At 34.2% G+C, this 22,944-nt stretch overlaps 7 protein-coding genes across 7 annotated transcripts; 4 read left to right on the top strand and 3 right to left on the bottom strand.

Annotated features, from left to right (window-relative positions):
• Positions 1 to 201: 201 nt before the first annotated feature.
• On the bottom strand, positions 202 to 2,097 carry SAPINGB_P005542 (uncharacterized protein; the record flags this gene model as incomplete). Its single annotated transcript, XM_032000256.1, has 1 exon — positions 202 to 2,097. The coding sequence occupies one exon, from the start codon at positions 2,095 to 2,097 to the stop codon at positions 202 to 204; it is 1,896 nt and encodes a 631-aa protein (XP_031856147.1).
• A 924-nt stretch (positions 2,098 to 3,021) lies between these two features.
• On the bottom strand, positions 3,022 to 4,761 carry SAPINGB_P005541 (uncharacterized protein; the record flags this gene model as incomplete). Its single annotated transcript, XM_032000255.1, has 1 exon — positions 3,022 to 4,761. One exon carries the CDS (start codon positions 4,759 to 4,761, stop codon positions 3,022 to 3,024), a length of 1,740 nt encoding a protein of 579 aa, XP_031856146.1.
• A 1,890-nt stretch (positions 4,762 to 6,651) lies between these two features.
• On the top strand, positions 6,652 to 8,670 carry SAPINGB_P005540 (uncharacterized protein; the record flags this gene model as incomplete). Its single annotated transcript, XM_032000254.1, has 1 exon — positions 6,652 to 8,670. One exon carries the CDS (start codon positions 6,652 to 6,654, stop codon positions 8,668 to 8,670), a length of 2,019 nt encoding a protein of 672 aa, XP_031856145.1.
• An 820-nt stretch (positions 8,671 to 9,490) lies between these two features.
• On the top strand, positions 9,491 to 10,837 carry SAPINGB_P005539 (uncharacterized protein; the record flags this gene model as incomplete). Its single annotated transcript, XM_032000253.1, has 1 exon — positions 9,491 to 10,837. The coding sequence occupies one exon, from the start codon at positions 9,491 to 9,493 to the stop codon at positions 10,835 to 10,837; it is 1,347 nt and encodes a 448-aa protein (XP_031856144.1).
• A 2,068-nt stretch (positions 10,838 to 12,905) lies between these two features.
• SAPINGB_P005538 (uncharacterized protein) lies at positions 12,906 to 14,249 on the top strand (the record flags this gene model as incomplete). The annotated part of the gene is made up of 1 exon (XM_032000252.1): positions 12,906 to 14,249. One exon carries the CDS (start codon positions 12,906 to 12,908, stop codon positions 14,247 to 14,249), a length of 1,344 nt encoding a protein of 447 aa, XP_031856143.1.
• A 251-nt stretch (positions 14,250 to 14,500) lies between these two features.
• On the bottom strand, positions 14,501 to 17,233 carry SAPINGB_P005537 (uncharacterized protein; the record flags this gene model as incomplete). Its single annotated transcript, XM_032000251.1, has 1 exon — positions 14,501 to 17,233. The coding sequence occupies one exon, from the start codon at positions 17,231 to 17,233 to the stop codon at positions 14,501 to 14,503; it is 2,733 nt and encodes a 910-aa protein (XP_031856142.1).
• Positions 17,234 to 18,560: 1,327 nt separating this feature from the next.
• Positions 18,561 to 21,117, top strand: SAPINGB_P005536 (uncharacterized protein; the record flags this gene model as incomplete). Its single annotated transcript, XM_032000250.1, has 2 exons — positions 18,561 to 18,620; positions 18,760 to 21,117. 2 exons carry the CDS (start codon positions 18,561 to 18,563, stop codon positions 21,115 to 21,117), a joined length of 2,418 nt encoding a protein of 805 aa, XP_031856141.1.
• Between the last annotated feature and the right edge of the window lie 1,827 nt (positions 21,118 to 22,944).

The raw sequence follows: 22,944 nt of genomic DNA, 5'->3' as shown, positions 1-22,944 counted from the left end.
CATCTTCACTTTCACTTTCATCTTCATTTTGTTACTTTTGCTTTTCTCTGCTTCCGGGATTCTTTTTTCAAGTATTATTATAATTTTTTTTTTAAAAAAAAAGAATAAAAATAAAAATAAAAACAAACAATAAACATATACATTATAATAAAATAAAATAAAATAAAATAAAAATAAATAAAAACAACCAAATTTCCCAATTTATACTCCATCTTCATCCCCTTCCTTATCAACACTCATAAAATTAATAACAACAAAAATAATAAGAACAACTGCAGCTGATACTTCCAGTGCCAACTGAGGTCTTACTCCTACACTAGCATTATAAACACCAGCAAGAGCAAGTGGTAAAACTACCGATACGGCACGCGAAATAAATTGTGAAAGTCCCAAAAGTTCACCAACACGTCCACGCTCCGCATGTTTGATTAAAGCATTCCTCAATACTGGTGAATTAATACCGGCAAATACAAACCCAAAACTTAGCGCAAGAAATATATGACCAGAAGGTGCTTCGGCAAGCAATAAGTATAACGTAGCAAGAATGAAAATACCACAGCGTAGAAGCAACTTATCTGCACGGTCGACACGGGTTGCTGAGTGATCATAATGTTTGCGGAGGTATCGTAATAAAGGAGGAAACAAAACAGCTAGACCAAAGAATTTCGAAATGCCAATGATGGATACAAAGTAACCTGTTTCTACAGAAGTCCATGAAAAGACTGTTTTGACATAAAGAAAGAGAATGGGCATAATGCACATTATAACTTCAAGTAACATGGAAGAGGTGGCCAGCAATATGTAAACGTTCAGCCGTGTGCGCGGCTGCGAGCGCGGAATATGAGGAAGCCCAAATGCTTTAAGTGGTAGAACAAGTGAGTCTCTAAGAGCCAGCACGGCATCCCACAGGGGTGAAGAATAAGAAGAAGAAGAAGAAAAAAAAGAAGAAGTAGAAGAAGGAATCAAGTTATTAGTGGATCCAACTGAGGCCATGCTTTTACGGCGACGTGCATTATTAAAATGAGTGACTGAATTGCGGCGTGCACGAGCACTGCGAGACTCTGGAAGTGCAAAATAAACAAGAACCAGGAAAAAAAATTGTGCTAAAACAGATACCCCAAACAACAGGGGGATTTTGTGGTTAAAAAACGATAGAAACAAACTTCCGAGAAATGGGCCCAGAGCCATTGATCCGTAGAACATGGCTTCACTGATTGACAAAATTGGTGCTCGATGTTTTTCCTTGACACAATCGGAGATGTAAGACGAAGCAAGAATAGAAATCATGGTAGTACTTCCTCCAAGTCCTTCAATGGCTGCACCAAGCAAAATATACTTGTAAGATATTTGAAGAGAAGAGCAAGCAATAGTGATGACAAGGCTGATAAGGGAGCAAGAGACTGTCCAAAGGATGAGAGGTTTACGGCCTACACGGTCTGAGAGTGAGGAGAGCATGGGGATTGTGATTGTACCGAAAATAGCACTGATCATGGTCTGATAGGATTGGAAAAGACCAACAGCAGCGCTGATTTCCGGTGCAAAGCAGCGTGGGTCGTTAAAATGGGAAGAGGAGGAGGAGGGGGAGGAAGAAGATAATGACGACAATGATGGCAATGATGACAATGATGAAGACAACGTATCTGGAGATAATGGTGAGCCTTGGTTGGAGGAGAAATCGTGGCGGCAGATCATGTAGACCATGGCGTCCATTATTGAAGGTACGATTGCGAAAAAGCTCGTGACGTAGATAGTGAATCCCAGAAACAGGATATTATAGCTTGGTCTATGGCTAGGTGGAAGAGCTAGAAACTCAGTTTTAAGTTTAGAAGAAGAAATTGGATTGGTGTTATCATCATCATCATCATCGTCGTCGTCCGAGTTGTCTGAGTCGGATTCAGAGTTGTAGTTTGATTGGGCGGTGTTATTAGTAGTAGTGGTTGTCGGAGTAGAATTTAGTAGCAATTGTGTTGATCCATGATTGTGGTGATGGTGATGATGATGGGTAGGATTGAGTGCCTGTGTTTCATTATGGAAAACAGTTTGCTGGGCAAAGTCGTCAGCCAGGGATTCTGCAGGTTCGAATAATATAGATGTCATTTAAAAAAATGAGATGAGATTATTATTTTAAGAATAAAAAAGGAATAAGAAATTGATTGATTGATAGATGAAGGGAAGGTTTGTTTTATATGAAAATGAAAATAATATCTTGTGCGTTGCCGTTTGTGAGATTTTGTCGGAGATCCGAGACTCTAAGAAGTTTAGAATTTTAATATAAAAAATAAAAAAATAAAAAAATAAAAAAAAAAAAGTGGCTTAAAGACACGATATATATATATATATATTTATATAAATAAATATCAACAATTTCAACAAATTTATATATTAATAAAACTTTAGCTTAAGGTATATAAGAAAGAAAAGAAAAGAAAAGAAGAAAAAAAAAATTAGCAAAAAAAAAAAAAAAACCATTTAATGACAAGTTAAAAAAAAGTTAATAAATAAAAGAATTACAAATCAAAGTTTCAAAAAGTTTCTTTTTCTTATATAAATTAATCAATAAATTAATCAATAAATTAATCAATAAATTAATCAATAAATTAATCAATAAATTAATCAATAAACTAATCAATAAACTAATCAATTACAATTAATCAATCAATAAACTAATCAATTACAATTAAGTCGTATCGGCTATCCAGAAAAAAAAAAAAAAAAAAAAAAAAAAAAAAAAAACGGGCCGTATATATTTATAAATTTTTCTTTGTCAGTGCCTAAATGTCTTAAAATGGTAATTCAACGTCAGGGTTAGGATAAAAATTTAAACTTTTTTTTTTTTTTTTGTTATAAAAAAAAAAAAAAAGCAAGCAAAAAAAAAATTATTTACACTATGATGTGCTTATCAATTTTTTTTTTTTTTTTTTTTTTTTGTTATCATCATAAATTATCATAAAAAAACTTATACAAAAAAAAAACACATTTACTACCAACCAATCAATCAATCAATCCATCAATATTCATCCATCAAAACTCATCTTCCTCTTCATCTTTCTTTTCTTCTTCTTCATTATCAACTGCTAAAAAGTTAATACTCAAAAAAATCATACCAACAACCCCAGAAGCAACCTCCAGAACCAGCTGAGGTCGCATCCCTACACTTGCGCGGTATACGGCTGCTAATCCTAGAGGCAATACAATCGATACTGCACGCGAAATAAATTGCGACAACCCTAATAAAGAGCCTACATGGTCGTGATCGGCATGCTTAATGAGTGCATTGCGCAATACTGGTGAATTCACACTAGGTAACATAAATACAACAGCAAGTCCTAGGAAAACATGACCCGATGGAGCTTCTGCAAGTAACAAATAAAGAGTGGAAAGAATGGCGAGACCACAACGCAACACTAGTACATCTGAACGGTCAACACGGGTTGCTGAGTGGTCATAATGGTTACGAAGGTATCGCAACAATGGAGGGAACAAGACTGCAAGACCAACAAACTTTGATACACCTAAAATTGACACAAAGTAACCAGTTTCCACTGAAGTCCAGGAAAAAACAGTTTTGACATAGAGAAACAACAAGGGCATGACACACATAACAACTTCCATGAGCATGGATTGAGTGCTGAGTAGAATATACACATTCAGCCGTGTGCGCGGCTGCGAGCGTGGAATATGTGGGAGGGCAAAAGCTTTAAGTGGGAGAATGAGTGAGTCTTTAAGAGCATTTAAAGACTGCCAGACCAAAGATTTGGGATTTGAAGACCCACATCTACGGGAATTGTTAAAGCGGATTGAAGAGGCGGTAAGGGAACTTATAGTGCGAGATTCAGGAAGGGCAAAATATACCAAGCACAGAAACAAAAACTGGGCAAAAATAGAAATACCAAAGAGTCCTGTGATACGGTGGTCAAGCCAGGAAAGGAAAACACTACCGAGAAAGGGGCCCAAAGCCATGGATCCATAAAACAAGGCTTCGCTAATGGAGAAAATGGGAGCACGATGGTTTTCTTTAATACAATCGGAGATGTAGGATGCCGAAAGAATGGAGACCATGGTGGTACTTCCTCCGAGTCCCTCAATGACGGATCCTAAGAGCATATAGTTATAGTTAATGTTAAAGAGGGTACAAGCGAGGATGATTGACATATGTGCAAGGGAACAAGAAGCAGTCCAAAGGATTAAGGGTTTACGGCCCACGCGATCTGAGAGGGATGAGAGCATAGGGATAGTGATTGTTCCAAAAATGGCGCTAATCATTGATTGATAAGATTGGAAAATGCCAACAGCTGCCGAGATGTTTGGACCAAAACAGCGTGGATCTGTATATCTATTTTGAGGGTTTGCGAGAATGAGCATGGATGGATCTGAAGAAAGAGAAGGGTAGGATGATGATGATGATGGGGTTTGACGACAGACCATGTAGACTAGGGCATCAATGATGGAAGGCATACTTGCAAAGTAAGCTGTGACGTAGAGGGTAAGTCCTGCGAGGAGTAGGCGGTAGTTTGGTCGGAGGTTTTTTGGGAGATCATAGTAATGTGATTTAAGGGTTAAAGAGTCGTCATCATCATCATCATCATCATCATCATCATCATTGCCGTTATTATCATCATCATTATTTTGGGTTGATCCATGGTTGTTATGATTTGAGAAATGGAGAGCTTGGAATTGTTGGTTTTGGTTTTGGTTATAGATGGTTTGTTGTATAAGGTCATCTGCCATGGATTCGATAGGTTCGATTTCTATGGAAGACATTTTGTAGTATGATGAATGAGAAATCCAAGAGGTTGGTAGAAGTTTTTTTTTTTTTTTTTTTTTTTTTTTCTGAGTTAGATTTTAAGTACAAAATTGAATATGAAAAGAAAAAAAAAGAAAAAGATAAAAAGAAAGAAAGAAAGAAAGAAAGAAAGATTCTTTCAAAGTATTTTTATAGAATTACAGAAGAAGAGGTTTTTTTTTTTTTTTCCTTTCATTTTTATTTTTTATTATTTAAGAGGGAATTTTTTTATGGTAAAAGTGGATTGATTTTTTAAAACTAAAAAAATGAGAAAGAAAAAGATCCTAATTGGGAAGTTAAAACGAGGGTTAGGGGAAGGGGGGGGAGTTGGATATTATGATAATAAGAATTATTATATAATCATTAGGTGGAGTAGTTGAGAATTTATTTTTTTAATTTATTTTTATTTGGACAGATAAGAGCAAATTAAAGTGAATGTTACAAATACTTTTTAAAAGTGTAACAAAGCACGTGATTCTTATCGTAAACGGCGAAATAATATTTTTTTTTGTTTTTTTTGTTTTTTATATATATATATGAGATTGTTAAATAAATGACGAAATAAAAAAAAAAAAAGTAATTAAAGAAGAATTAAAGCAATTGAAATAATAATGAAAATATTAAATATAGATATAATTAAAAAAAGAGAATATATATATTTATATTATAATTATTTTAACTTTAATCAGAGTTAAATTATATAATTAATTAATTTTAATAAATATGTGTGTCGTTATTTTATACGAGTAATTGACATAATCGGCCAATTCCACGTGCCAAAAAAAAAAAAAAATAAAAAAAAATAAATTTGTTGATTCAAACAAACAAACAAACAAACAAATGAAATTTGAAAATTTCACTCACTGGAAAGTTAAAATGTGTGATATGTTATTTAGTGTTATTATTATTACTAGTATATATCTGTGCGCAACTATATATATATATATATATATATATATATATATATATATAAATAAATAATTATAAAAGGAAAAATAATTGAAGACGTAATGAAAAAAAAAAAAGTCCAATTAAAATAAAAAAAAATATATATATATATATAACGATATTTAATAAATAAAAATAAATTAATATTTAAATTAATATTTAAATTAATATATAAATATATATAATAAACCCCCACTTGTGTTGTTAAAATCAAAAGGTCTTTTATTTATTTATTTATTTATTTGTTAAAAATATAAAAATAAAAAAAAAAAAAATCACAGTGAATTAAATATCAACAAATAAAAAACAACCGCCGCTGCCAGCCAAAAAAAAAAAAAAAAAAAAACAAAGAGATTTTAATTTTTGATATAAAATAAATAAATAAATATAAAATAAATAAAATAAATAAAATAAATAAAATAAAAGGCTCAATGACGATATTTCTTTTATTTATTTATATTTCAATTTAATTTAATTTAATTTAATTTATTTTATTTTATTTTAAATAGATTGCCTGTTTTTTTATTATTATTATTATTTTTGTTTGAAAATCCAAAAAGTCTTTTTTTTTTTTTTTTTTTTTTTTTTTTTTCTCCTCTTTTTTATTATTTTATTTTATTATTTATTTCTAATCTTGCCAATTTTAATCTTTACAATCTTTTTTTTTTTTTTTTTTTTTTTTTTTTTTTTTTTTTTTTTTTCTACAAACCTTTTTTCTCTCTCTCTCTCCCCTCCCCAATCAACTACACTCCACCACCCCCATCCCCCCCCCCCCCCCCTTATAATCCAACTTCATTTTTTTTTTTTTTTTTTTTTTTTTTTTTTTTTTTTTTCAACTATACTTTAAATCTATTTCTAACTATACTTTCATCTAATCTTTTTTTATTTTTTTTTTCCCTCCCCTAAATATTCATCTCACCATGTCTGTTATACCAGCATTTCTTCCATCTTCAACTCCATACGCTCCTTCTCCAACTCCACCCGACTCAGACTCAAGTTGCACCCCTCCACATTCTCTCGATCTTTCATCTACTACTACTACTACTACTACTACTACTACAGCAACAACATCTACCATCAAATCTCAACTTTTCCCAGATCTTCTAACTACTACAACAACAGCAACTACTGATACTACAACCAATACTAATACTAATACTAATATTAATATTAATATTAATACTGCTGATACTGCCTCATCTTCTATCCCTTCTCCAGTCTCATCTGCTTCTCCTCCTTCTCAATCAAAACTCCAAATGAAATTCCAAGGCCTTAGTTTACTTTATGCTGATACTGCCCCAACTTCTACTTGGAAACCTCAGGTCGACCCTTGGATGAAACGCCATCATCCTGCTCAAATGAAAGACATTGCTCGCTCTGCTTCTCCTCCTCCAATTTACAATTCTCTCGAATCTCACTGGTCTTTTACAATCACTAAAACTCGTCAGGCCCTTGAATTAGATGCTATTAAAGGCCAATCTGAATCTCTTCTTGCAAATTATTATCAAATCCCAGGTTTATTAGATCCTAAACCACCTACCCTTTTAGATCCTTCTTATTCTTCTTCTTGTTCTTCTTGCTCTTCTTGCTCTTCTTTTGTGGCGGCAACTACCGGATGCGAGCACACCATTCTTCAAAAATCAAACTCTGCACGGCTTGGCGGTAGTGGTGGTACTAGTTTGCCCAGATCGTCTTCTGATTTGTCAATCGCTCATCAACACAACAATTTTACCTCCCGACCATATACTGGAGAAAGTGCTCTTATAGAAGATGAAGATGATGATGAAGAATATGATTATGCTGGCAATGTCAACGAGACTATTTATAATAATAATAATAATAATAATAACAACCCATCAAGATTTAAGACTTCTTCTACTTCTACAACCCTCCTTTCAAAAGGCTTATCGGCATCAGCTGTGCGCCGCAAGTCCGCAGCAGATGCAACCCACCACAAACCCCAATCTATTACTACCAATACTACTAATAATACTTCATCATCATTATCATTATCATCATCATCATCATCATCAAAGAGATTTCCGCCGCTTAATTCAAAGCCACGAACAAAATCATTATCCGCTGCCCAGCAGCATCAACAGCAACAGCAACAGCAACAGCAACAAGGATCCACAATATCACTTGGACCTGCTGCCTCAATCACAGGATCAATCTCAACTCCATTACTCCCACCCGCTGGAATTTCTAAACCTTCAGGTCAACGTAGAAGATCTTCCACAAATGCGCCATATGTCAAGGCTGGAGACTACGCCGCCAAGGTAGCCGCCGCCACAGCTGCTGCGGCCTCTGGTGCATATCTACTCCCAAGTCTATCATCCTCTGCTTCAACTCTTAGAAGTAAATCGTCTAGCCCTACCCTGATACCCAACGGAGCACAAGTTCCAATGGCTTACCCTATGGCGGTATCTCCTGCAGAGCAATCATCTTTTATGGGACCGGGAGAAGGTACCGGGACTTATAATCAAATGCTAGCATACCAGCCACCATCTCCGCCATCATCACCCAATTCTCATAGTGCCAAAAAAAATGGGGCTGCTGCTGCTGCTGCTGCTGCTGCTGCTACTACCCAACAAGCACAGGCACAGGCGCAGGCGCCTACTCCTCAGCAAAGAGGTTACAGCACAGTCCCATCAAGTCAAACATTAACATTCCATTCCAAGCGACGGTGCATTTCCTGTGGGTCTGATCAATCACCATGTTGGCGGCCTTCATGGTCACCAGCAGCCGGACAATTGTGTAATTCATGTGGGTTACGGTATAAGAAAACCAATGCACGATGTCTTAATAAGGCATGTGGTCGGATTCCTGCCAAGTGTGAATGGGCTAGTATTAAGAATGAGGCAGTACGGGATGCAGATGGAAAGATTCATTATCGGTGCACGTCTTGTAAGGGAGAGATTGAGGTGAAGAAGACATGAAATGGATGGGTGGATGGATAAACAGATGAATGTACAGATGAATGGATGGACAGATGGTCAAACGGACAGTTTTTTTTTTTTTTTAATTTTTTTTATTATTTTTAATTTTTTTTTTAAAAAAGTAAAAGTTAAAATAAAAATAATAAAAAAAAAGATACACTTATATATATATATATGTAAATTGGACTTTGAAATATAATAATAATAATAATAATAATAATAATAATAATTAATAATTTTTTGATATCAAGAAAAGGGTCACTATAGAAAGTGTCAAAAAAAAAAAAAAAAAAAAAAAAAAAAAAAAAAAAAAGAGAAAGAAAGTTTAAGAGATTTAATCTTTTAATAAAATGAAATATTTATATTTATATATATAATGAAATGAAATTGTTTAATTATTATTAATTTTTTTTTTTTTTTCAAAACTTTGAGATTTCAAAAAAAAAAAAAAAAAAAAAATAGTTTTCAAAACAAACCTCGGTAATTAAGTAGTAACTTTTTATTTAAAAAAAAAAAAAATAAAAAAAATTATGGAGAGAACTCTTTTTTTTTTTAGGAGGGGAGGGGTGAGGAAATGTTTTTTTTTTTAGGGTTAGGGGGAGGAAAAAATCAAATCATCCACTAAATGTTTTATTTTTATTTTTATTTTTTATTTATATTTTATTTATTTTTATTTATTTTTATTTATTTTTATTTATTTTTTATTGAATGTCTCTTTCCCCTTTTAAAATCTTCTCATCCCAACCCCTCCTTCTCCTCCTCCACACCAAACCTAATCTAAATCAACTATCTAACTATCTAACCAACCAACCAACCAAAAATGGGATCATCTACTGTGCAACCTCCACCCCAAGCACAAACACAAACACAAACACAAGCACACGACCAACAACAACAAGATCCACAACTACCTGTACCAGAATCTCGGCATCAGAAATGGGCACACGCATATGAAACGTTTCTTCTTAGTAACGCGTCAAAACTCGCAAACATGGAATCCACAATACGTTCATTATCATACTTGGCCACAGGACAAATGCAAAATGTTGAAATTGTAACGGAAACTCTTTATTCAATGCTTCAAATCTTAGGACTTTACCATGACCGTATCATCAACAATGCACTCCAGAAACTAGCACGTAAGAAATCAGGTGCTCTTCTAGGAGACCCACAAGCTCTCCGGCCATCCATGCACAATAGATATACACAGTGGGCCATGAACAAAAGTTCAGTTTATAAGGTACTGGCCGTAGCCTTGACTCTATTACGAAACACAGAACTATTATGGGAAATGGTTGGCAAACATGGATTTGCAGTCACAATTTTAGGGACTCGAATTAGTGTGGGTAAGACTTCAGGGACTGATGAAGCTGCGCGTGACAAAAACCGATGGCGCACAGTATTATGGATTGAAGCTATCAAGGCTGCTTTAAGATTGGGGTTGTTGGCTGCTTCACATGGACGAACTGTTTTATCATCTCCAATTCCTGGCCGTGATGTTGACACAGCACGTATTGTACGAGACCGACGTGGTAACTTTAAGGTTTTGGATGAAGATGAAGTTGCTGAGTATCAGCAACGAGAACAACAGCGCGAAATGCGGCGGTTGGCAATGGATGCAGAAGAACTTGCAGCGGATGATGCACGAGAATTAGAAGAAGAAGAACAAAAGGAAGAAGAAGAGAGAAGAAGAAGAAATAAGGGTAAGGGGGCATGGTGGCGGATGCCTCGGGTAGGGCTTGGGTTGCCGGATAATCCAGCGGCCGAGGATGTTGATGAATTTCTAGAACGCAAAGTATTGAGTGCGGAAGATGTGCGCGGACCGGAGGGGTTGGTCCGACGGTTGAGTCCGGTTGGAGTTGCAGCTGAAGTTATACATTTGATGCGGCCATTAGTTTATGCTTTTCTTGTATATCAGTTTAGTTTGCAACGACGACGACGACAGCAGCAGCAAGGGCAAGGGCAAGGTGTTGTGAAACGGGTTTATGGAAGTTGGACACCTTGGGTAGTTGGAATTTTGATGGAATATGGAGCACGGCGGTTGGCATTGAAGGAATTACGGGATCAAGGATTGACAAAACTTGAATCAGAAGAGTTTAAACAACGGGCGGGAGACTACGGCTGGTGGTTATTACGTGGGGGGATGTACGAAAATTGGACTCGGTGAGTGTTTTTTTTTTTTTTTTTTTGATTTGATTTTATTTGATTTGATTTTATTACTAACATAAATGGTTTTTTTTTAAGGCCATTACTTGCCGGGATTACTTCAAAACTTGAGAAAATTCCAGTGATTAATATAGCTGGAGTTCTTTTAGATGATTATTTATATTTGTTTGATAATTATCATTTTACAGGTGAGTTTTTTTTATTAACAAAGTTTTTTGTTTTTTATTAACAAGCTTTTTTTTTTTTTTTAGCATCGACATTGTAAGAAGAAGAGAGATTCAATCAATGTATTGTTAATAATTTCTCAATTGTAAAAGTTTTTGTTTATTATACTAATGATAATGATGATGATGATGATGATTATTATTATTGAAAAAAAAAAAAAAAAAGAAAAAAAAAACAATTGATTTTTGTATGAGGGATAATAGAAGAAACCTTTTTTTTTCCCATTTGATTTTGATTGATTTAATTTAATTTATTTAGACAATTGAATATATAGAATAAAATAAAAAAAATACAAAATAAATAAAAATGAAAATGAAAATGAAAATGAAAATGAAAATGAAAATGAAAATGAAAATGAAAATGAAAATGAAAGAAATAAAGAAGATTCTTTAAAGAAGATTCTTTTTTTTTATTTTTTATTTTTTATTTTTTATTTTTTATTTTTTATTTATTTTTTTAGGGTTTAAGCATAAATGAGGGAAGGAAGGTCTGATGATGGCTTTTTTTTTTTTTTTTAGTTACTAACTAAAGTGTAGTAGTAGTAGAGTGAAAAAAAAAAAAATAGACATATATAAAGAAAAGAAAGAAAAGAAAGAAAGTTTTTTACTATTATTTTATTTACTATTATTTTATTTTATTTTAATTTTTTTTTTTTTGGGGGGAGGGAGGATTATAAAAAGACAAGAAGATCCTAATTGAAAAGAAAAAAAAAAAAAAAAAGAAAAAAAAAAAAAGAAGAAAATTTCATTTCATTTCATATTTTATTTTCATATTTCATTTATTATTATTTTAATTTATATATATATATATATATATTTATTTTAAAAAAAAAAAAAAAGAAAATAAAACAAATTCAAAAAGTATTTTATTATTTTTATATATTCAAATTTAATTTTTTTTTTTTATATTCAACTATTTTCCCTCATCTTTGTGACATTACATTTTCTTTTTCTAAGAACACGTAACCTTGTTACAGTTACAATTACAATTATAATTACAATTACAATTACATTTATAACTTTTTCATTGTTCTTAAAATTCTTTGTTACACTTAAAAAAGAAAATAAAAGAAAATAACAGAAAATAAAAGAAAATAAAAAAAGAAAAAAAGAAAAAAAATGCCATTGCATTACCACCACCACCACCACCAACAACAGCAGCAGCAGCAGCAGCATCAGCAGCAGCATCAGCAACAACAACAGCAGCAGCAGCACCCAAATAATCCCGCGAGCGCATCACCCAACACCTCCTCTGCCTCCGCCTCTTCTCCACCACCACCACCACCACCACCTTCTATTACTATAACATCATCATCATCATTATTATTATCATTACAACCACAACCACAACAACAACAACAAACCTTCAATTCCAATTCCAATTCCAATTCCAATTTTAATTTTAATTCAAACTCTTCTTCTTCTTCTTATCATACCTCTTCATCTTCATCTCCTCCTTCTAAACATAAACTTCATTACCCCTTTCACCACCACCACCACCACCACTATTTTCACTCATCATCATCATCATCATCATCTTCTTCTTCTTCTTCTTCTTCTTCTTCTTCTCCAACCATTTCTTCTTCATCTCCTAACTCAATTACTCCCTCTATCTCAACAGGTTTCCTAAAACGTTCAAATAATAATACTCTAAAACCTTTTTCTTCTTCTACTTCTACTTCTACTTCTACCTCTCCTGACCCCTCCTTTACTTCTACTTCTACTTCTTCCCCCTCCTCTATTTTAACCTCCCTTAGGAAAACCCTCTCAAAAGACACTTATACATCTACAACTACTAAACCTTCTACAACACCTATTAATACTTCCAATATCTCTCCTTTAAAAATGGCTTCCTCTTCTCCTGCTGCAGCAGCTGCCGCTGCATCTGCTCTTGCCGCTCAACAAGGCTCTACCCCTACCCCCGCAGCAACTTCCCTTCAATCCGCAGCGGCTGCCTCCGCCGCAGTTGTCTCCCACCAACACACACCTTCCGATAAGGTAACTCCAAAAACAGAGACTACTGGTGCTGGTGCTGGTGGTGCTACTGCTCCATCTACAACTCCTGCAACAACAACAACAACATCAACAGCCACAACAACAACAGGCCAACAACAGCCACAACAACCCATTTCATCTGCAGTTTCTACTCCAGGTGGATCTTCTTCACCAGCAACTTTACCTGTCTCGTCTACTTCCTCCTCTCAATTGCCTAAACGTTCAACTATCTCAAAGGGTAAATATACTCTCTCGGACTTTCAAATCCTCCGTACCTTAGGAACTGGCTCCTTTGGACGTGTACATCTTGTCCGCTCTGTCCATAATAACCGCTACTATGCAATCAAGGTACTTAAGAAAGTCCAGATTGTTCGGATGCGTCAGGTCGAACATACCAATGATGAACGGCGCATGCTTAAACTAGTTGAGCACCCGTTTCTTATTCGCATGTGGGGGACTTTCCAAGATAGTAAGAATTTGTTTATGGTTATGGATTATATTGAGGGCGGTGAATTATTTTCTCTTTTGCGTAAATCTCAACGTTTCCCTAACCCAGTGGCCAAGTTTTATGCTGCAGAGGTGACGCTTGCCTTGGAGTACTTACACTCTCACAATATCATTTATCGTGACTTGAAGCCGGAAAATATTTTGCTTGATAAAAATGGTCATATTAAAATTACTGATTTTGGGTTTGCAAAGGAAGTGGCTGATGTGACATGGACTCTTTGTGGTACTCCAGATTATATTGCTCCTGAAGTGGTGACCACCAAGGCCTACAATAAGTCTGTAGATTGGTGGAGTTTGGGTATTTTGATTTACGAAATGCTGACAGGTTATACTCCATTTTATGATCACACTCCCATGAAGACTTATGAAAAGATTTTGGTGGGTCGTGTGGAATATCCCTCCTTTTTGAACCCAGATGCTGTTGACTTGCTACAGAGACTTATCACTAAAGATTTGACTCGTAGATTGGGTAATCTTCAAGGTGGTTCTCAAGATGTAAAGACTCATCCATGGTTTGCAGAAGTTATTTGGGAAAAACTCTTGTCAAAAGATATCGAAACACCTTATGAACCTCCTATCCAATCAGGTGTTGGTGATACATCATTGTTTGACCGGTATCCCGAGGAAGAACTTGATTATGGGGTTACTTCACCAGACCCTTATGCCAACTTGTTTACGGATTTTTAATGACTTGAATTTGAATTTGAATTTGAATTAAATTGAATATTTTTTTTTTTTTTTGATAGCTGTAGTAGTAGCTGATTATATTTTAATGCAAGAGGTTTTTTTTTTTTTTTTTTTTTTTTTTTTTTCTTTCTTACTTTATATTTGAATTTTTTTATATATATATATATATATATAGCTTTTCTTATTATTATTGTAAATGTTTTTATTTTAATTTTAATTTTTTTTTTTAAAAAAAAAAGTTATTTTAACTTTTAATATCCACGTTCACCAGCTTCACAAATATGAATAGACCGACCCCATTCTGAATTAAGAATTTGTTTAGCTGTAATTCTTCTTGATGGTATAGGATCCAAAATAGAATAAATCACATTACGACACCTTGCTCTTCTTAATGCTTCAATAGGTTCAAATCCATTCTTTTGTTTGCGACCTTGTAAATATTTCTCATATAATGGATCTTCTTCTAAATTTGCCACTTGCCATAAATATGACCCAGTCCTCATTACCATATAAATAACACCAGTTGCCCAAACATCCACATGACGAGGATCAAATTCTCGATCTTTAAATTGTTCAGGTGCAATGTATGGTTTAGACCCACATACTCCTGATGATAAATGAACCTCTGTTTCCCATGCCATTTGGAAACATTCCGCATTACCAAAATCACTCACCTTAAGTGCCCCATTACATGTCAATAATAAATTCTCTGGCTTTAAATCACAATGTGCAACTCCCATAGAATGCATGTATGCCACACCACGTACAAGTTGTTTAAAAAAGCAATCTGCTTCAGCTTGTTTGAGTCCACCTTCTGATGATAAAATTAGTGAATATAAGTCTCCTCCATCACAATATTCCATCACCTGACAATATTCTCCTCGACCGTCTTTCATAAGGTCCAATGTATGGATAATATTATTATCATGTAATGATGATGAAATGCAATATTCAGATGTTAATCGTTTACTAAAGTGGGCCTCTGATTCTTGAACTCGCCGCCGAAACTCCTTCACTGCATATAAGGTCTCCCGTTGTAGTGTCTTGTCAAACTTATGAGACACTCGAACTGTCCCGTATGTTCCCTTACCTACAATTTCTTGGCATTTGCCATATTTTTGCAGCAACGACTGTGCCACAGCTGCAGCTGGTGTGCTGCCACTTGTTGTTGCTGCACCTACTGATGATGCGCTGCCACTAAGATGTAGTCCTGTAGTGATTCGTCGTGTTGTATTAGAACTTAATGCACTTGCTGGTGAAACACCCTTTACAACTGAGTTGACATCTCGTTCACCCTTTTCAATTTGTGTAATGAGTCCAGACATGAGTGATAGGTTAGGTCGTCGGCCAGAGGGAGTTGTTCCTCTACCACCAGCTTTACCAATAAGCCCACTCGCAATATTTGGTGCATGGTCTGTACCATCACCTAGGCTTGAAAGTTGTGAAGGATCTAAACCCAAGTCTGGTAATGCTGAAGTTGCATCGTCACGGACTTTTTTACCTGTGCCCACCATTTCACGTAGCATACCACCTAGTTTCTCAAGCCGCCGTGCAGATCGCAAAAAGTGTAAGTGATGACCGAGTACTGCAGCTACAGCAACGCCGTTAATGAGGGCTGCCGGGACTGTAGCTCCTGAGCCATTTACGGATGCTGATGCTGAAGAAACGGATGCAGCGGCTGTTGAGGCTGATGATGATGATGAAACTGTAGAACCTACAACGTTTAAAAGAGTAGTATAATCATCGGCCACTTCGCCAAGTACAACAAACCGAGAAGTTTTGAGTTGTGAGGCAATAGGTTTGGGGATTCCAGCCCAGTTGGCAGGTACTAATAGACAGGTAGCAGCATGAGATTCGGCAACACTTCCTGGGACGTGTGCGGTAGATGCCAAGGAGGAGGGAGGTCCTGGAGAAGCTCCTGAGCGGGCGGAGGATGAAGATCCCGAGGTAATGATACTTGCGGTATCATCTGGGAGTAGTAACGATGATGTCACTAATTTTGATGGTTTTGCAGCAGATGCGTTTTGCTGTTGTTGTTGTTGTTGTTGTTGTTGTTTTGGGGGACCCACCAATGTGGTAGGATGAGTTTCTATTGTGGCTGTAGAGAAGGATGACGGCAGAGCAGCCAGGGAGCCGTTTGATTGTTGAGAAGGTAAGGAGAGTTGAGGTGAAGATGTTGGAGAGATTGGTTGAACAGCAGCAGCAGCAGCAGTTCTTGAAGAAACCTTTGTTTGTGCAGGAGGAGGAGCATTAGGAAGAGCATTTGCAAGGCCTACCATGGCTAGAGGATTGGCGGGATTTTGATGTAAAGGTGGGGGGGGACTTGGAGACGCAGAGTGAATAGAAGATTGATTATTGTTAGTAGTAGTAACTGATGCTTTAGATGGTTTTATAGATGATTCCTCAAGAACAACTCCCATAGAAGGATGCTGAGAAGGATATCCAGGTGAGACTGGAGAAGTTGGAGAAGTTCCGTTGTTAATGGGATAAGAACCATTTGTAGGTTGTTGTTGTTGTTGTTGTTGTTGTTGTTGTTGTGGTGGTGGTGGTGGTGATTGTAAACTGGTGGTTCCATTTGTATGAGGAGGAGGAATACAAGTCTGTATAGGAACTGAAGGACCCGGTTGTTGTTGTTGATGATTCCCAAACATGGACTTGAGTTTACCACTAATTGACATTTTACGGCGAGAGGTCGTGTGCAGTTGTTGTTGAGAAGATTGTGGGGTTGAAGATTGTTGTTGTTGTTGTTGTTGCTGTTGCAGTTGTTGAGTATAGGGTTGAGGAGTTGATTGTGAAGCTGTTGGTTGTGGGACTTGTGGAAGACCCGAGTGAGAAGCCATGGAGTTATGTCTGCTTGAGATGAAACGATGAGATGAAGAGATTGAAGCTGAACTTCCACTGCGACTTACAGAAACAAGCTGTGGAGATTGTTGGTGTTGGTTTGAAGGAGTGGATGTTGTAGATGGGTGTTGTTGTTGTTGCATTGTAAAAAAGAAAAGAGGGGATTTTAATAAATTTTTTAATAATATAAATATAAATAATTAATATAATAAAATAATAAAATATAATAAAATATAATAAAATAATAAAATGGTTTTATTATTATTTTTAAAATTGAGGGCTTTTGTTGTTTGTTATTAAAAAAAAATCAGTTTAGACCAAAAAAAAAAAAAAAAAAGTTTAATTTTTTTTGGCTTTTGAAAGTTGTCGATGTTAATGTTGATATTCTCTATGTGGGTGATTAAGAAAAAAAAAAAAAAATTTAAATTTAAATTTAAATTTCTTGTGTGTGTGGCGGTTTTTATTTATTTATTTTTTTTTTTTTTAAAAAAAAATTTAAAACAAATAAATAAAAAATAAAAAGTTGAGGCAGGTCAAGTTGAGGCAATTAAAGTTTTTGTGTTCAATTCTATTGCGTTGAACTCTTTTTTTTTTTATTATTCTTGCAGGGTTCAAAATTAATGCAAAAAACTCTTTTTTTTTTTTTTTTTCCAATTCCTATTTTATAATCAAATATATATATATATATATCTAATGAAAAATATAAAGAAAATTTCGTTTTAATAAATAAATTAAAAATAAATAAAAAAAAAAGAGATTTTTTTGTAATTTTTTGTAAATTTTTTTTTTTTTCTTTCTCTATAAATTTGATTGATTCCGAAGTTTTATTCTTTGATGACCTTTAAAGACACGCTGTGTGTGGATTGTCTTTGTGTGTGTGTGTGTTTTTAATTTATTTAAAAAAAAAAAAAAAAAAAAAAAAAAAAAAAAAAAAAAAAATTAAAAAAAAATTTTTTTTTTTTTTTTTCACACTCATATAGTATTACATAATACTAAACGTTAAGATTAGTAAAACTGGCACCGTAACAGACAGGGAGAGACAAAAGAGAGAGAGCCTTTTTTTTTTTTTTTTTTTTTTTTTTTTTTTTTTTTTTGTGGGCTCTTTGTGGCTGATTAGCCACATTGTAATAATGACAAAAAAAAATTAAAAAATAATTAAAAAAAGAAAAGAACAGAAAAAAAAAAACACTTATTTTTGTTACACATTTGTTACATTTATGTTACATTTATATATTGTAATGTCATAAATAATTTATTTACAAAAATAATTAATGACTAATCATGACTAATTTATAAAAATTTTTAATTTTTTTATTTTTTTCAAAAAAAAACCTCCATTTCATTAATGGAAAAAAAAAAAATTAATAATAATAAAATATAATAAAAATAAAAATAAAAATAAAAAAATAAAAAATAAAACCATCTCAATCTCAACTTTCCATTCTTCCCTCCCCCCCTCCCCCCCAATACATGTTTAGAAAGCCTTTAAACCAAGTTCGCTTTCTGTCAAAAATGGGTAAAAGAAATACTGTAAGTTTATTTTATTTTATTTTATTTTATTTTATTTTATTTTATTATCATTATCATTATCATTATCATTATCATTATCATTATCATTATCATTATTAAATTTTTTTTTTTTTTAATTATTTTTCTAACACTCTTTTAGAGATCTAGAGCTCGCGTCTCAGGTAACTGGGAATCTGCAATCAAAGAAAATGCAAAATGGCAAGCTTATTACACTGGCCAACCAAACCTATTCTCAAACGAACAAGACTTTGAAGACTTTAAAAAGGCTTGCCAACAACCTCTCCCATTAACCTTCCGCATTACCTCATCTGCATCTGCTTGCAAAGAAGTCCAGCAACTCATTGAAAACGATTACGTCAAACATACACAAAACATTGTCTTCAATGGTGAAAATATCCCTCCACCTAAACATCTCCCCTTTTATAATATCCCAGGACTCGCATGGCAAGTCGATGTCGGTAAACAAGTCATTCGTAGATCAAAGGAATTCACTCGTCTTCAACGATTCCTTGTAGTCGAAACTGATGCTGGAAACATTTACCGTCAAGAAGCTGTCTCCATGATCCCCCCCCTCTTCCTAGATGTCCAACCTGATAATGCTGTCATTGATCTTTGTGCTGCTCCAGGTTCTAAAACTGGCCAACTTATTGAGGCCCTCCACAGAGATGGCCCCTCCTCTGTCCCCTCAGGCTTTGTTCTTGCAAATGATTCAGACTATAAGCGTGCCCATATGCTTATCCATCAAATCAAGCGACTCAACTCTCCTAATCTTCTCGTCACAAACCATGACGCTCAAATGTTCCCTAAAATGAAAACCGCTTCTGGTGATGTTCTCAAGTTTGACCGTGTACTTTGTGATGTCCCCTGTTCAGGTGATGCAACAATGCGCAAAAACATTAACGTTTGGACTGACTGGACCATTGGTAATGGCAATGGTCTCCATGCAACCCAAATCAACATTCTTCTCCGTGGTATCCAACTTCTTAAACCAGGTGGCCGTCTTGTTTACTCAACATGCTCTCTTAACCCCATTGAAAATGAAGCTGTGGTTGCAGAAGCTCTCCGTCGTTGTGGATCAGCCCTTGCTCTCGTCGATGTTTCCCAAAACCTTCCTGAGCTTATTCGTAGACCTGGTGTTTCTACTTGGCGTGTTCAAAACAAGGCTGGTCAATGGGTTGACCCTCCTTCTCCAGCCTCTGCTTCTGATGAAAATGCAAACTCTGATGAAGCTAAAACCCCAGCCATTCCTACTTCTAAAAACCTTCTCCCCTCTCTCTTCCCTCCCTCGGAAACTGAAGCTAAGGAGTTTGGTCTTGACAAGTGTGTCCGTGTTTACCCTCACCTCCAAAACACTGGCGGTTTCTTCATTGCTGTTTTTGAGAAAAAAGATACCAAAAAGAGATCTGCTGAGGAAGAGACCCAAGATGTGAAGAAGGTCAAGGCTGAAGAAACTTCAGAACCTGCTGAGGAAACTTCAAAGCCTGCTGAAGAAACCTCAAAGCCTGCTGAGGAAGCTCCAAAGCCTGCCGAAGAAGCTGAAAAGCCTGCTGAAAAACCAGTTGAAAAACCAGTTGAAAAGCCTGCTCCTACCACCACCAAGGAAAAAGTCCCTGTTTCTTCCCAAACTGATGAAGAAGTCTTCCGCTTTATCCCCTCCAATAATGAACTTCTTGAAAGCATTTGGAACTTTTACAAGTTCAACACCGAAACTTTCCCGGGTGGCCGCGATACCCTACTTGTCCGTAACAATACTGGTATCCCCTCTCGTGCCATCTACTACGTGTCCCCCAGCATCAAACCCTTGCTTGAGCTTAATGAGCAAAAAGTCAAGTTTGTTCACGCTGGTCTCCGAATGTTTTCCAAACAAAGATCCCCAGGAAGCCCCTGTCCATGGCGTGTCCATGCCGAAGCAATTTCCATTGTGGCCCCACATGTTGCCCGTGATGGATCTGGCCGGTTCTACGTGGCCAAGGATATCAACACCTTGAGACTACTTGTGACAAATGAGTTCCCTAATTTTGCTGCTGTCAAGGAGGTCGATGAGGGACTTGCTGAATTTGTCCAAAACTTGCCTGAAGGTACTTTTATCTTGGAAGTGCCACGAATTGGCCAAACTAGCACTATTGTGTCACAGGCCGTTTTGGACCAGCCGTTGTTGTACCCAGTGTGGCGTGGCAAGTCATCAGTTAACTTGATGCTGGCTAAACAGGATTTGGCAGAGCTTGTACACCGTGTCTTTGGTGAGGAGAATATCAAGACTCGTCAGACTAATAATAACGGTGCCGGGGTGAAGAGAGAAAAGAGTGAAGATGACGAGGAACCAAAGGTTCAGGAGGTTGAAGAGAGTATTGAAGAAAAGACTGAAGAAAAGTCTGAAGAAAAGACTGAAGAAAAGACTGAAGAAAAGACTGAAGAAAAGACTGAAGAAAAGACTGAAGAAAAGACTGAAGAAAAGACTGAAGAAAAGACTGAGGAAAAGGTCGAGGAACAGAATTAAAAAAACTAAAAAATTAGGATTAAATGATAGATTATAGAAAATAATAATTATTAATTTGAATAAGTAAATTGAAGAACCATTTATTAAAATATAAAATTACAATTACAATTACAATTACAATTAGATTTATTACCAGTTTGTATAGTAAATGTTAGTCAATTGACTTTAAAACAAGTTTTATTACCCCACAGATGAATAGGAAAAAAAAAGCCTAGAGTTAGTTACACGAGAAAATAATCTGATTTAATTTGACTTGTTTTTTTTTTTTTGTGTGGAGAATTAAGAGAAATCTTTTGCTTGGCTTATCAGTAACTTATTTATTGAGGAAACCAAAAAAAAAAAAAAAAAATAATAATAATAATAATTATGATTCAGAGTCATTTTTATGGGAAAATAGAAGGCCAACTCCGTTAAGAAAAAAAAAGAAAAAAAAAAAAAAAGCTTAAACTTAGAAATTATTTTTTTTTATTTTTTTTTTTTTTCATTTTGATATATATACTTAATAGTTTAAGTATCAAAGAAACATTTTTTATTTGTCAAAAAAAAAAAAAAAAATTTTATCTTATCTTTCTTATCTTAATTTTTCTTTAAAATTCCCCCGAAAAAAAAAAAAAATAAATAAAAATACATCTTTTCATCGGTGCCGTATACAACAATTAATTGCGATTTTTTTTTTATTTTTATTTTTTTGAATAATCAGTAACTTTTGTTTAGGGCAGAAAACAAATTTGAACTTTCATTTAATGTTTATTTATATTCACATTACTCATATTTTTTTGAATTGCTTCTGCTATTGTTATTATTATTTTACTCTTTTTTTTTTGTTTTCTTTTCTCTCTGAATAAAACAAAATGGTATTTTTTCTTTTCTTTTCTTTTGCTTATCTGTTTTTTTTTCTTCTTCTATTAATTCAAAATATCTATAATATACATATTCTAATGTACCGAAATAAAACTATATAAGCCGCGGGAAATAAAAAAAAAAAAAAAAAAAAAAGAGAAGAAGAAGAAGAAAACACAAACAAAACTCTTTTGAGTTATTTTTTTTTTATAAAAGGAACTTTAAAATAAATGATCTTTAAAGAATTGATTTACATTTAGATTGAGATATTATTTCAATTATTATTTGTATATATTATATGGTTCTCTCATACTTGTAATTTGTCTTTTTTTTTTCTTTTACAAACATTCAATTGGACAAAAAAAAAACAATACAAAATATTTTAGAGATAATTTATTGATTTTTTTTTTTTTAATTTTTTTTTTTGACTGATGTTGAACAAACACTCAAACATTACCAATTTTTCTATCTATCAATTGATTTTATTTGAAATTACGCACAAATCAACAACTTCTAATTAATTCAATGTTATTAAAGTCTCAATGGGCTGACTTTTTCTTTTTTTTTTTTTTTTTTTTACCTTAAACAAGCAAACAAACAAACAAACAATTTATATCTACGTCACAGAGATATATAATTCAAGGTACTTAACTTAATGTACTACTACTACTAACTTAAGTTCTCAAAACTTTGAAATATATTATGATGATGATGTCACTGAAAGAACAAATTTATGGGCCATTCTAGTATAAATTTATATCAAAAAAAAAAAAAAAAAAAAATAATTGTAATATAACAAATTACTATAATAGGTAATAACATTTAGTGCGGCTTTCTATATTATTTTATACCAGAATAGAATCAAAATCAGAATCCAAAGTATTTTCTTTCTTTCATTACCTTTTTTTTTTTTTTTTTTTTTTTTTCTATTTCTTTATTAACTCACTCATAATCAATCTATTTAAACAAAACAAATCAATTTATCAA

This window comes from Magnusiomyces paraingens (genome assembly GCF_902498895.1).
Source record: "Magnusiomyces paraingens strain CBS 517.90 genome assembly, contig: contig4, whole genome shotgun sequence".
NCBI lineage: Eukaryota > Fungi > Ascomycota > Dipodascomycetes > Dipodascales > Dipodascaceae > Magnusiomyces > Magnusiomyces paraingens.
The sequence above is the reverse complement of the archived record's forward strand: the minus strand, read 5'-3'. Positions and strand labels throughout refer to the sequence as shown.